Source organism: Oncorhynchus nerka, linkage group LG19, assembly GCF_034236695.1.
Source record: "Oncorhynchus nerka isolate Pitt River linkage group LG19, Oner_Uvic_2.0, whole genome shotgun sequence".
Classification (NCBI taxonomy): Eukaryota; Metazoa; Chordata; class Actinopteri; order Salmoniformes; family Salmonidae; genus Oncorhynchus; species Oncorhynchus nerka.
This window is the reverse complement of record NC_088414.1, coordinates 50,742,775-50,757,129: the sequence shown is the minus strand read 5'-3', so window position 1 is coordinate 50,757,129 and position 14,355 is coordinate 50,742,775. Positions and strand designations below refer to the sequence as shown.

The 14,355-nt window shown below is 53.0% G+C and overlaps 1 protein-coding gene across 1 annotated transcript in view; it reads right to left on the bottom strand.

Annotated features, from left to right (window-relative positions):
• Positions 1 to 14,355, bottom strand: part of LOC115125678 (dixin-A-like) — a 98,696-nt gene that overhangs the window by 20,325 nt on the left and 64,016 nt on the right. The window contains exon 15 of the mRNA XM_065005069.1: positions 1,886 to 2,026. Within this exon, the coding sequence (XP_064861141.1) occupies positions 1,886 to 2,026 (141 nt within the window). The remainder of the gene's footprint in view (positions 1 to 1,885; positions 2,027 to 14,355) is intronic.

The following is a 14,355-nucleotide window of genomic DNA, read 5'->3' as shown; positions in this document are numbered from 1 at the left end:
TAGGTACCTGGTGGGTCTGTGTACCTGGTGGGTCTGTGTACCTGGTGTGTGTGTGTACCTGATGTGTGTGTGTACCTAGTGGGTCTGTGTACCTAGTGGGTCTGTGTACCTGGTGTGTCTGTGTACCTGGTGTGTCTGTGTACCTGGTGTGTCTGTGTACCTAGTGGGTCTGTGTACCTGGTGTGTACCTGGTGGGTCTGTGTACCTGGTGGGTCTGTGCACCTAGTGGGTACCTGGTGGGTCTGTGTACCTGGTGTGTACCCGGTGGGTATGTGTACATGGTGTGTCTGTGTACCTAGTGGGTACCTGGTGGGTCTGTGTACCTGGTGTGTCTGTGTACCTGGTGTGTCTGTGTACCTGGTGTGTACCTGGTGGGTCTGTGTACCTGGTGGGTCTGTGTACCTGGTGGGTCTGTGTACCTAGTGTGTCTGTGTACCTGGTGTGTGTGTGTACCTGGTGTGTACCTGGTGTGTCTGTGTACCTGGTGTGTACCTGGTGGGTCTGTGTACCTGGTGTGTACCTGGTGTGTCTGTGTACCTGGTGTGTACCTGGTGGGTCTGTGTACCTGGTGTGTGTGTGTACCTGGTGGGTCTGTGTACCTGGTGGGTCTGTGTACCTGGTGTGTCTGTGTACCTGGTGTGTGTGTGTACCTGGTGTGTGTGTGTACCTGGTGGGTCTGTGTACCTGGTGTGTACCTGGTGGGTCTGTGTACCTGGTGTGTACCTGGTGTGTGTGTGTACCTGGTGGGTCTGTGTACCTGGTGGGTCTGTGTACCTGGTGGGTATGTGTACCTGGTGGGTCTGTGTACCTGGTGGGTATGTGTACCTGGTGGGTATGTGTACCTGGTGGGTCTGTGTACCTGGTGGATCTGTGTACCTGGCGTGTCTGTGTACCTGGTGTGTCTGTGTACCTGGTGTGTACCTGGTGGGTCTGTGTACCTGGTGGGTATGTGTACCTGGTGGGTCTGTGTACCTGGTGTCTCTGTGTACCTGGTGTCTCTGTGTACCTGGTGTGTACCTGGTGGGTCTGTGTACCTGGTGGGTACCTGGTGTCTCTGTGTACCTGGTGTCTCTGTGTACCTGGTGGGTCTGTGTACCTAGTGTGTCTGTGTACCTGGTGTGTGTGTGTACCTGGTGTGTACCTGGTGTGTCTGTGTACCTGGTGTGTACCTGGTGGGTCTGTGTACCTGGTGTGTACCTGGTGGGTCTGTGTACCTGGTGTGTACCTGGTGGGTCTGTGTACCTGGTGTGTGTGTGTACCTGGTGGGTCTGTGTACCTGGTGTGTACCTGGTGTGTCTGTGTACCTGGTGTGTCTGTGTACCTGGTGTGTACCTGGTGTGTGTGTGTACCTGGTGTGTGTGTGTACCTGGTGGGTCTGTGTACCTGGTGTGTACCTGGTGGGTCTGTGTACCTGGTGTGTACCTGGTGTGTGTGTGTACCTGGTGGGTCTGTGTACCTGGTGGGTCTGTGTACCTGGTGGGTATGTGTACCTGGTGGGTCTGTGTACCTGGTGGGTATGTGTACCTGGTGGGTCTGTGTACCTGGTGGGTACCTGGTGGATCTGTGTACCTGGCGTGTCTGTGTACCTGGTGTGTCTGTGTACCTGGTGTGTACCTGGTGGGTCTGTGTACCTGGTGGGTATGTGTACCTGGTGGGTCTGTGTACCTGGTGTCTCTGTGTACCTGGTGTCTCTGTGTACCTGGTGTGTACCTGGTGGGTCTGTGTACCTGGTGTGTACCTGGTGTGTGTGTGTACCTGGTGGGTCTGTGCACCTAGTGGGTACCTGGTGGGTCTGTGTACCTGGTGGGTCTGTGTACCTGGTGGGTCTGTGTACCTAGTGGGTCTGTGTACCTGGTGGGTCTGTGTACCTGGTGCGTCTGTGTACCTGGTGTGTGTATGTCAGTCTGTCGGTCAGTGATGTGATGCCCTGCTCCAGTGTATCCAGAGTGTGGTGTTGAGGATCCTGCTCTCTGAACACTCCTCTCAGACTCCTCAACGCTGATCGCACCAGCTGCAGCTCCTCAGCCTACACACACACACACACACACACACACACACACACACACACACACACACACACAGTATATGTATATACACACTGAACAAAAAAATATATACAACATGCAACATTTTCAAAGATTTTACTGAGTTACAGTTCATATAAGGAAACCAGAGGATTGAAATAAATTGATTAGGCCCTAATCTATGGATTTTACATGACTAGGAATACAGATCTGCATCTGTTGGTCACAGATACCTTTAAAAAAAAAAAGTAAGGGCGTGGATCAGAAAACCAGTCAGTATCTGGTGTGACCACCATTTGCCTCAAGCAGCGCAACACATCTCCTTCACATAGAGTTGATCAGGCTGTTGATTGTGGTCTGTGGAATGTTCCCACTCCTCTTCAATGACTATGTGAAGTTGCTGGATATTGGTGGGAACTGGAACACTCTGTCATACAAGTCAATCCAGAGCATCCCAAACATGCTCAATGGGTGACATGTCTGGTGAGTATAAAGGCCATGTAAGAACTGGGACATTTTCCGCTTCCAGGAATTGTGTACAGATCCTTCCGGCCTGGGGCCGTGCATTAATCATGCTGAAACATGAGGTGATGGCGGTAGATGAATGGCACGACAATGGGCCTCAGGATCTTGTCACGGCATCTCTGTGCATTCAAATTGCCATAGATAAAATGCAATCGTGTTCATTGTCCGTAACTTATGCCTGCACATGAGCCACCATGGGGCACTCTGTTTACAACGTTGACATCAGCAAACCACTATGCCACACACACTGTCTACCATCTGTCCAGTACAGTTAAAACCGAGATGAATCCGTGAAGAGCACGCTTTTCCAGCGTGCCAGTCGCCATCGAAGGTGAGCGTTTGCCCACTGAAGTTGGTTACGATCCCGAACTGCAGTCAGGTCAAGTCCCTGGTGAGGACGACGAGCACGCAGAGGAGCTTCCCTGAGACCGTATCTCACAGTTTGTGGAGAAATTCTTTGTTCGTGCAAACCCATAGTTTCATCAGATGTCCGGGTGGCCTCAGGTGATCCCGCAGGTGAAGAAGTCGGATGTGGAGGTCCTGGGCTGGCGTTGGTACACATGGTCTGCGGTTGAGGAGGTCCTGGGCTGGTGTTGGTACACATGGTCTGCGGTTGAGGAGGTCCTGGGCTGGTGTTGGTACACATGGTCTGCGGTTGAGGAGGTCCTGGGCTGGTGTTGGTACACATGGTCTGCGGTTGAGGAGGTCCTGGGCTGGTGTTGGTACACATGGTCTGCGGTTGAGGAGGTCCTGGGCTGGCGTGGCGTTGGTACACATGGTCTGCGGTTGAGGAGGTCCTGGGCTGGTGTTGGTACACATGGTCTGCGGTTGAGGAGGTCCTGGGCTGGTGTTGGTACACATGGTCTGCGGTTGAGGAGGTCCTGGGCTGGTGTTGGTACACATGGTCTGCGGTTGAGGAGGTCCTGGGCTGGTGTTGGTACACATGGTCTGCGGTTGAGGAGGTCCTGGGCTGGTGTTGGTACACATGGTCTGCGGTTGAGGAGGTCCTGGGCTGGTGTTGGTACACATGGTCTGCATGGTCTGCGGTTGAGGAGGTTGAGGAGGTCCTGGGCTGGTGTTGGTACACATGGTCTGCGGTTGAGGAGGTCCTGGGCTGGTGTTGGTACACATGGTCTGCGGTTGAGGAGGTCCTGGGCTGGTGTTGGTACACATGGTCTGCGGTTGAGGAGGTCCTGGGCTGGTGTTGGTACACATGGTCTGCGGTTGAGGAGGTCCTGGGCTGGCGTTGGTACACATGGTCTGCGGTTGAGGAGGTCCTGGGCTGGTGTTGGTACACATGGTCTGCGGTTGAGGAGGTCCTGGGCTGGTGTTGGTACACATGGTCTGCGGTTGAGGAGGTCCTGGGCTGGTGTTGGTACACATGGTCTGCGGTTGAGGAGGTCCTGGGCTGGTGTTGGTACACATGGTCTGCGGTTGAGGAGGTCCTGGGCTGGTGTTGGTACACATGGTCTGCGGTTGAGGAGGTCCTGGGCTGGTGTTGGTACACATGGTCTGCGGTTGAGGAGGTCCTGGGCTGGTGTTGGTACACATGGTCTGCGGTTGAGGAGGTCCTGGGCTGGTGTTGGTACACATGGTCTGCGGTTGAGGAGGTCCTGGGCTGGTGTTGGTACACATGGTCTGCGGTTGTGAGGCCGGTTAGACGTATTGCCAAATTCTATAAAACGACTTAGGAGGTGGCTTATGGTAGAGAAGTTCAAATTAAATGATCTGGGAGCCGCTATTATGGTGGACATTCCTGCAGTCAGCATGTGTGAGGGAAAAATAATGTATTCACCTTATTTGTTGGCTACGTAACAATTATTTACTGAACGAACAGTAAGATATTTCTGTCCTGCTAATGCTGTGTTTTATGGTTTCCACTATGGCACCCTGCAGCCAGTCTGGATGTTGAGGACATGGGTTCTACTAGAGAAGCTGACAATTGACTTGTGTTGGTGATAAAAACATAAAAGCGAACATTCTATAGACAAGATGTGGTGTGTGTGACTCGAGACGGAGAGAGCCTGGAAGAGTTAAGAACAATGCCTCATTGTCTCATCTTCCTGGCATCTGGGAAACGAAGTAAAAGACCATCCTGTGTAGATGACCAAGTCGGCTTATGGGAAGGTTAGAAGTGACTGACTAAGCAATCTTGGTATCAGCTGTATGTATATTGTCTGTAAAGGCTAGACTCTCAGTCAGTCAAGACTGACGGTCTCATGATTGCAATAATTAATCAATATTAAATAAAGATGATTGTTTTGAAGAAATGACCAAGACCAAGTCTCTCTCAGTACTGCATTTCCAACACGCATGCCAATTGCACGCTCCCTCAAAACATTGTGATGTTTAATAACAAAACTGCACATTTTAGTGGCCTTTATTGTCTGTGCTGTTTAAAACCCATCAGTCTATGTCACATGTACATATTCGTGAGAGTCTCACCTTTCCATAGAGGGATTTCCATAGTGTGTAGCCCAAACATTTTGGACACTACAGACAGACAGAAGTTTGCACAAGCCTTTATTTTCTACGGTAGAGTTGGTCAGGGCGTGACTAGGGGTTTAGTCTAGTTTATATGTTCTATGTGGGGTTCTAGTTGTTTTTTTCTATGTTGGTGTTTTAGTATGATTCCCAATTAGAGGCAGTTTATTATTTCTATGTAGGGTTCTAGTTTAGTTTTTTCTATGGTGGAGTAGGTCAGGGTGTGACTGGGGTGTCAGTCTAGTTTATTATTTCTATGTAGGGTTCTAGTTTAGTTTTTTCTATGTTGTTTATTTTGTATGATTCCCAATTAGAGGCAGCTGTTAATCATTGTCTCTAATTGGGGATCATATTTAAGTAGTTATTTTTCCCACTGGTGTTTGTGGGATATTGTTTAGAGTGAGTGCACGTAGCACCTCTGTAGTCACGGTTCGTTGTTTGTTTCGTTCTTTTCTTTGTTTTCACAAAATAAATATGTGGAAACCATATCGCGCTGCACCTTGGTCCGATCATTATTACGACGATTGTGACACATCGGTTGCAGAGCAAAACGGAAAACACCATCGTGTTCGTGAGAGTCATCTTTCCACAGAGGGGTCATAATGAGCTGAAATAAAAGATCCCAGATTTTTTCTACATGAACAAAAAGCTTATTCCTCTCAAATTCTGTGCACAAATATGTTTAAATCCCTGTTAGTGAGCATTTCTGCTTTGCCAAGATAATCCATCCCCCTGACAGGTGTGGCATATCAAGAAGCTGATTAAACAGGATGATCATTACACAGGTGCACCTTGTGCTGTGGACAATAAAAGGCCACTCTAAAATGTGCATTTTTGTCACACAACGCCAAAGATTTCTCAAGTTTTGAGGGAGCGTGCAATTGGCATGCTGACAGCAGGAATTTCCCCCAGAGCTGTTGCCAGAGAAGTTCATTTCTCTACCATAAGCTGCCTCCAACGTCATTTTAGAGAATTTGGCAGTACGTCCAACCGGCCTCACAACCACAGACCTCGTGTAACCACGCCAGCCCAGGACCTCCACATCCGGCTTCTTCACCTGCGGGATCGTCTGAGACCAGCCACTGAGACAGCTGACGAAACTGAGGAGTATTTCTGGGAAAGTTGGTAGATGCAGGGAAAGGGGCATCACTTTATCAAATCCTCCTTCAGAGTCACATGCAGGTGAATCATTGTGATTTCTATATAGTATCAGAAAGAGCATATTCTGCAGTTTCCATGACACTTAGTCAAATAACTATCATAATTCAAGCGCATTTATTTTCACATTTTTCCAAGAATATCGGTGCTGTCCATGCATTCAGTACATGACCACTCACTCAGCAACAACTAGTAACATAATAAAATGAAAATATTCTGTTCTGAATGGGCGATAGAAACGGATAATTGTGACTTCAATGAACTAAATGATGAGGAGGGTGAAGAGTGATTGAATTTAGAACAATAGTGTAATGATGATTGAAGAATTGTGGGTGTTGTGGGCGGTATAATTATGTTATTATGAATGGTTGGAAATGGTAGATAATTTCTCCTCAGAGTGTCAAATCAGACACTGAGTACAACATATGTGTAGTTCACAATGGCAAACCAAACGAATGGAGGCACTGACAAAATTGCAAATGCTGCAGAATTTAGATGAGTTGGAGTCGGATGGAGGTTCAGATAGTGAACTTGAAATCAACGTTGCTGATGAAGAGTTTTCTGATTCTGGTGTTGACTTCAAGCCTCCGATGCCTGAGCCGGTGAGACAGGATTCTGGGAGGGATGGCACAGTGAGACAAAAGTCTGGCAGGGATGGCGCGGTGAGACAGGAGTCTGGGAGAGACAGGAGTCTGGCAGGGATGGCATGGTGAGACAGGAGTCTGAGAGGGATGGCACGGTGAGACAGGAGTCTGGGAGGGACGGCACGGTGAGACAGGAGTCTGCGAGAGACAGGAGTCTGAGAGGGACGGCACGGTGAGACAGGAGTCTGGGAGGGATGGCACGGTGAGACAGGAGTCTGAGAGGGATGGCATGGTGAGACAGGAGTCTGAGAGGGACGGTTTGGGTAGAGACAGGAGTCTGAGAGGGATGGCATGGTGAGACAGGAGTCTGGGAGGGACAGTTTGGGTAGAGACAGGAGTCTGAGAGGGATGGCATGGTGAGACACGAGTCTGGGAGGGACGGTTTGGGTAGAGACAGGAGTCTGAGAGGGATGGCATGGTGAGACAGGAGTCTGGGAGGGACGGTTTGGGTAGAGACAGGAGTCTGAGAGGGATGGCATGGTGAGACAGGAGTCTGGGAGGGACGGTTTGGGTAGAGACAGGAGTCTGAGAGGGATGGCATGGTGAGACAGGAGTCTGGGAGGGATGGCGCGGTGAGACAGGAGTATGGGAGAGACAGGAGTCTGGCAGGGATGGCACGGTGAGACAGGAGTCTGGGAGGGATGGCATGGTGAGACAGGAGTCTGGGAGGGATGGCATGGTGAGACAGGAGTCTGAGAGGGATGGCACGGTGAGACAGGAGTCTGAGAGGGATGGCACGGTGAGACAGGAGTCTGAGAGGGATGGCATGGTGAGACAGGAGTCTGGGTGGGACAGTTTGGGTAGAGACAGGAGTCTGAGAGGGATGGCATGGTGAGACAGGAGTCTGAGAGGGATGGCATGGTGAGACAGGAGTCTGAGAGGGATGGCACGGTGAGACAGGAGTCTGAGAGGGATGGCATGGTGAGACAGGAGTCTGAGAGGGATGGCACGGTGAGACAGGAGTCTGAGAGGGATGGCACGGTGAGACAGGAGTCTGGGTGGGACGGTTTGGGTAGAGACAGGAGTCTGAGTGGGATGACATGGTGAGACAGGAGTCTGGGAGGGACGGTTTGGGTAGAGACAGGAGTCTGAGAGGGATGGCATGGTGAGACAGGAGTCTGGGAGGGACGGTTTGGGTAGAGACAGGAGTCTGAGAGGGATGGCATGGTGAGACAGGAGTCTGGGAGGGACGGTTTGGGTAGAGACAGGAGTCTGAGAGGGATGGCATGGTGAGACAGGAGTCTGGGTGGGACGGTTTGGGTAGAGACAGGAGTCTGAGAGGGATGGCATGGTGAGACAGGAGTCTGGGTGGGATGGCATGGTGAGACAGGAGTCTGGGTGGGATGGCATGGTGAGACAGGAGTCTGGGAGGGATGGCATGGTGAGACAGGAGTCTGGGAGGGACGGTTTGGGTAGAGACAGGAGTCTGGGAGGGACGGTTTGGGTAGAGACAGGAGTCTGGGAGGGACGGTGTGGGTAGAGACAGGAGTCTGGGAGGGACGGTTTGGGTAGAGACAGGAGTCTGGGAGGGACGGTGTGGGTAGAGACAGGAGTCTGGGAGGGACGGTGTGGGTAGAGACAGGAGTCTGGGAGGGACGGTGTGGGTAGAGACAGGAGTCTGGGAGGGACGGTGTGGGTAGAGACAGGAGTCTGGGAGGGACGGTTTGGGTAGAGACAGGAGTCTGGGAGCGACGGTGTGGGTAGAGACAGGAGTCTGAGAGGGATGGCATGGTGAGACAGGAGTCTGGGAGGGACGGTTTGGGTAGAGACAGGAGTCTGAGAGGGATGGCATGGTGAGACAGGAGTCTGGGTGGGATGGCATGGTGAGACAGGAGTCTGAGAGGGATGGCATGGTGAGACAGGAGTCTGGGAGGGATGGCGCGGTGAGACAGGGAGTATGGGAGAGACAGGAGTCTGGCAGGGATGGCACGGTGAGACAGGAGTCTGGGAGGGATGGCATGGTGAGACAGGAGTCTGGGAGGGATGGCATGGTGAGACAGGAGTCTGAGAGGGATGGCACGGTGAGACAGGAGTCTGAGAGGGATGGCACGGTGAGACAGGAGTCTGAGAGGGATGGCATGGTGAGACAGGAGTCTGGGTGGGACAGTTTGGGTAGAGACAGGAGTCTGAGAGGGATGGCATGGTGAGACAGGAGTCTGAGAGGGATGGCATGGTGAGACAGGAGTCTGAGAGGGATGGCATGGTGAGACAGGAGTCTGAGAGGGATGGCATGGTGAGACAGGAGTCTGAGAGGGATGGCACGGTGAGACAGGAGTCTGAGAGGGATGGCACGGTGAGACAGGAGTCTGGGTGGGACGGTTTGGGTAGAGACAGGAGTCTGAGAGGGATGACATGGTGAGACAGGAGTCTGGGAGGGACGGTTTGGGTAGAGACAGGAGTCTGAGAGGGATGGCATGGTGAGACAGGAGTCTGGGAGGGACAGTTTGGGTAGAGACAGGAGTCTGAGAGGGATGGCATGGTGAGACACGAGTCTGGGAGGGACGGTTTGGGTAGAGACAGGAGTCTGAGAGGGATGGCATGGTGAGACAGGAGTCTGGGAGGGACGGTTTGGGTAGAGACAGGAGTCTGAGAGGGATGGCATGGTGAGACAGGAGTCTGGGAGGGACGGTTTGGGTAGAGACAGGAGTCTGAGAGGGATGGCATGGTGAGACAGGAGTCTGGGTGGGATGGCATGGTGAGACAGGAGTCTGAGAGGGATGGCATGGTGAGACAGGAGTCTGGGAGGGATGGCGCGGTGAGACAGGAGTATGGGAGAGACAGGAGTCTGGCAGGGATGGCACGGTGAGACAGGAGTCTGGGAGGGATGGCATGGTGAGACAGGAGTCTGGGAGGGATGGCATGGTGAGACAGGAGTCTGAGAGGGATGGCACGGTGAGACAGGAGTCTGAGAGGGATGGCACGGTGAGACAGGAGTCTGAGAGGGATGGCATGGTGAGACAGGAGTCTGGGTGGGACAGTTTGGGTAGAGACAGGAGTCTGAGAGGGATGGCATGGTGAGACAGGAGTCTGAGAGGGATGGCATGGTGAGACAGGAGTCTGAGAGGGATGGCACGGTGAGACAGGAGTCTGAGAGGGATGGCATGGTGAGACAGGAGTCTGAGAGGGATGGCACGGTGAGACAGGAGTCTGAGAGGGATGGCACGGTGAGACAGGAGTCTGGGTGGGACGGTTTGGGTAGAGACAGGAGTCTGAGAGGGATGACATGGTGAGACAGGAGTCTGGGAGGGACGGTTTGGGTAGAGTCAGGAGTCTGAGAGGGATGGCATGGTGAGACAGGAGTCTGGGAGGGATGACATGGTGAGACAGGAGTCTCACCATGTCGTAACGTAACGTAATCAACACTGCTAGCTAGCCAGCTAGCCCCGAATAGCAGCACAGTAGAAACTATTACACTCAACGGAACGACTTGATTAGTGTAGTGTCAACAACGCAGCCAATGCCAACTAGCCTACTTAGTCAACAACGCAGCCTCTGCCAGCTAGCCTACTTCAGCAGTACTGTATCATTTTAATCATTTTAGTCAATAAGATTCTTGCTACGTAAGCTTAACTCTCTGAACACTCGTGACGTGTAGTCCACTTGTCATTCCAATCTCCTTTGCATTAGCGTAGCCTCTTGTGTAGCCTGTCAACTATGTGTCTGTCTATCCCTGTTCTCTCCTCTCTGCACAGACCATACAAACGCTCCACACCGCGTGGCCGCGGCCACCTAATCTGGTGGTCCCAGCGCGCACGACCCACGTGGAGTTCCAGGTCTCCGGTAGCCTCTGGAACTGCCGATCTGTGGCCAACAAGGCAGAGTTCATCTCCGCCTATGTCTCCCTCCAGTCCCTCGACTTCTTGGCACTGACGGAAACATGGATCACCACAGACAACACTGCTACTCCTACTGCTCTCTCTTCGTCTGCCCACGTGTTCTCGCACACCCCGAGAGCTTCTGGTCAGCGGGGTGGTGGCACCGGGATCCTCATCTCTCCCAAGTGGTCATTCTCTCTTTCCCCTTACCCATCTGTCTATCGCCTCCTTTGAATTCCATGCTGTCACAGTTACCAGCCCTTTCAAGCTTAACATCCTTATCATTTATCGCCCTCCAGGTTCCCTCGGAGAGTTCATCAATGAGCTTGATGCCTTGATAAGCTCCTTTCCTGAGGACGGCTCACCTCTCACAGTTCTGGGCGACTTTAACCTCCCCACGCCTACCTTTGACTCATTCCTCTCTGCCTCCTTCTTTCCCTCCTCTCCTCTTTTGACCTCACCCTCTCACCTTCCCCCCTACTCACAAGGCAGGAAATACGCTCGACCTCATCTTTACTAGATGCTGTTCTTCCACTAACCTCGTTGCAACTCCCCTCCAAGTCTCCGACCACTACCTTGTATCCTTTTCCCTCTCGCTCTCATCCAACACTTCCCACACTGCCCCTACTCGGATGGTATCGCGCCGTCCCAACCTTCGCTCTCTCTCCCCGCTACTCTCTCCTCTTCCATCCTATCATCTCTTCCCTCTGCTCAAACCTTCTCCAACCTATCTCCTGATTCTGCCTCCTCAACCCTCCTCTCCTCCCTTTCTGCATCCTTTGACTCTCTATGTCCCCTATCCTCCAGGCCGGCTCGGTCCTCCCCTCCCGCTCCGTGGCTCGACGACTCATTGCGAGCTCACAGAACAGGGCTCCGGGCAGCCGAGCGGAAATGGAGGAAAACTCGCCTCCCTGCGGACCTGACATCCCTTTCACTCCCTCCTCTCTACATTTTCCTCTTCTCTCTCTGCTGCTAAAGCCACTTTCTACCACTCTAAATTCCAAGCATCTGCCTCTAACCCTAGGAAGCTCTTTGCAACCTTCTCCTCCCTCCTGAATCCTCCTCCCCCCTCCTCCCTCTCTGCAGATGACTTCGTCAACCATTTTGAAAAAGAAGGTCGACGACATCCGATCCTCGTTTGCTAAGTCAAACGACACCGCTGGTTCTGCTCACACTGCCCTACCCTGTGCTCTGACCTCTTTCTCCCCTCTCTCTCCAGATGAAATCTCGCGTCTTGTGACGGCCGGCCGCCCTACAACCTGCCCGCTTGACCCTATCCCCTCCTCTCTTCTCCAGACCATTTCCGGAGACCTCCTCCCTTACCTCACTGCCATCAACTCATCCCTGACCGCTGGCTACGTCCCTTCCGTCTTCAAGAGAGCGAGAGTTGCACCCTTCTGAAAAAACCTACACTCGATCCCTCCGATGTCAACAACTACAGACCAGTATCCCTTCTTTCTTTTCTCTCCAAAACTCTTGAACGTGCCGTCCTTGGCCAGCTCTCCCGCTATCTCTCTCAGAATGACCTTCTTGATCCAAATCAGTCAGGTTTCAAGACTAGTCATTCAACTGAGACTGCTCTTCTCTGTATCACGGAGGCGCTCCGCACTGCTAAAGCTAACTCTCTCTCCTCTGCTCTCATCCTTCTAGACCTATCGGCTGCCTTCGATACTGTGAACCATCAGATCCTCCTCTCCACCCTCTCCGAGTTGGGCATCTCCGGCGCGGCCCACGCTTGGATTGCGTCCTACCTGACAGGTCGCTCCTACCAGGTGGCGTGGCGAGAATCCGTCTCCACACCACGTGCTCTCACCACTGGTGTCCCCCAGGGCTCTGTTCTAGGCCCTCTCCTATTCTCGCTATACACCAAGTCACTTGGCTCTGTCATAACCTCACATGGTCTCTCCTATCATTGCTATGCAGACGACACACAATTAATCTTCTCCTTTCCCCCTTCTGATGACCAGGTGGCGAATCGCATCTCTGCATGTCTGGCAGACATATCCGTGTGGATGACGGATCACCACCTCAAGCTGAACCTCGGCAAGACGGAGCTGCTCTTCCTCCCGGGAAGGACTGCCCGTTCCATGATCTCGCCATCACGGTTGACAACTCCATTGTGTCCTCCTCCCAGAGCGCTAAGAACCTTGGCGTGATCCTGGACAACACCCTGTCGTTCTCAACTAACATCAAAGGCGGTGGCCCGTTCCTGTAGGTTCATGCTCTACAACATCCGCAGAGTACGACCCTGCCTCACACAGGAAGCGGCGCAGGTCCTAATCCAGGCACTTGTCATCTCCCGTCTGGATTACTGCAACTCGCTGTTGGCTGGGCTCCCTGCCTGTGCCATTAAACCCCCTACAACTCATCCAGAACGCCGCAGCCCGTCTGGTGTTCAACCTTCCCAAGTTCTCTCACGTCACCCCGCTCCTCCGCTCCCTCCACTGGCTTCCAGTTGAAGCTCGCATCCGCTACAAGACCATGGTGCTTGCCTACGGAGCTGTGAGGGGAACGCACCTCAGTACCTCCAGGCTCTGATCAGGCCCTACACCCAAACAAGGGCACTGCGTTCATCCACCTCTGGCCTGCTCGCCTCCCTACCACTGAGGAAGTACAGTTCCCGCTCAGCCCAGTCAAAACTGTTCGCTGCTCTGGCCCCCCAATGGTGGAACAAACTCCCTCACGACGCCAGGACAGCGGAGTCAATCACCACCTTCCGGAGACACCTGAAACCCCACCTCTTTAAGGAATACCTAGGATAGGATAAAGTAATCCCTCTCACCCCCTCCCCTGAAAAGATTTAGATGCACTACTGTTCCACTGGAGGTCATAAGGTGAATGCACCAATTTGTAAGTCGCTCTGGATAAGAGCGTCTGCTAAATGACTTAAATGTAAATGTAAATGAGACAGGAGTCTGGGAGGGACGGTTTGGGTAGAGTCAGGAGTCTGAGAGGGATGGCATGGTGAGACAGGAGTCTGGGAGGGACGGTTTGGGTAGAGACAGGAGTCTGAGAGGGATGGCATGGTGAGACAGGAGTCTGGGTGGGACGGTTTGGGTAGAGACAGGAGTCTGAGAGGGATGGCATGGTGAGACAGGAGTCTGGGTGGGATGGCATGGTGAGACAGGAGTCTGGGTGGGATGGCATGGTGAGACAGGAGTCTGGGAGGGATGGCATGGTGAGACAGGAGTCTGGGAGGGACGGTTTGGGTAGAGACAGGAGTCTGGGAGGGACGGTTTGGGTAGAGACAGGAGTCTGGGAGAGACGGTGTGGGTAGAGACAGGAGTCTGGGAGGGACGGTTTGGGTAGAGACAGGAGTCTGGGAGCGACGGTGTGGGTAGAGACAGGAGTCTGGGAGGGACGGTGTGGGTAGAGACAGGAGTCTGGGAGGGACGGTGTGGGTAGAGACAGGAGTCTGGGAGGGACGGTGTGGGTAGAGACAGGAGTCTGGGAGGGACGGTTTGGGTAGAGACAGGAGTCTGGGAGCGACGGTGTGGGTAGAGACAGGAGTCTGGGAGGGACGGTGCGGGTAGAGACAGGAGTCTGGGAGGGACGGTGTGGGTAGAGACAGGAGTCTGAGAGGGACGGTTTTGGTAGAGACAGGAGTCTGGGAGGGACGGTTTGGGTAGAGACAGGAGTCTGGGAGGGACGGTTTGGGTAGAGACAGTTTATGTGACATGCAGATATTCCAGCACATCAGAGATT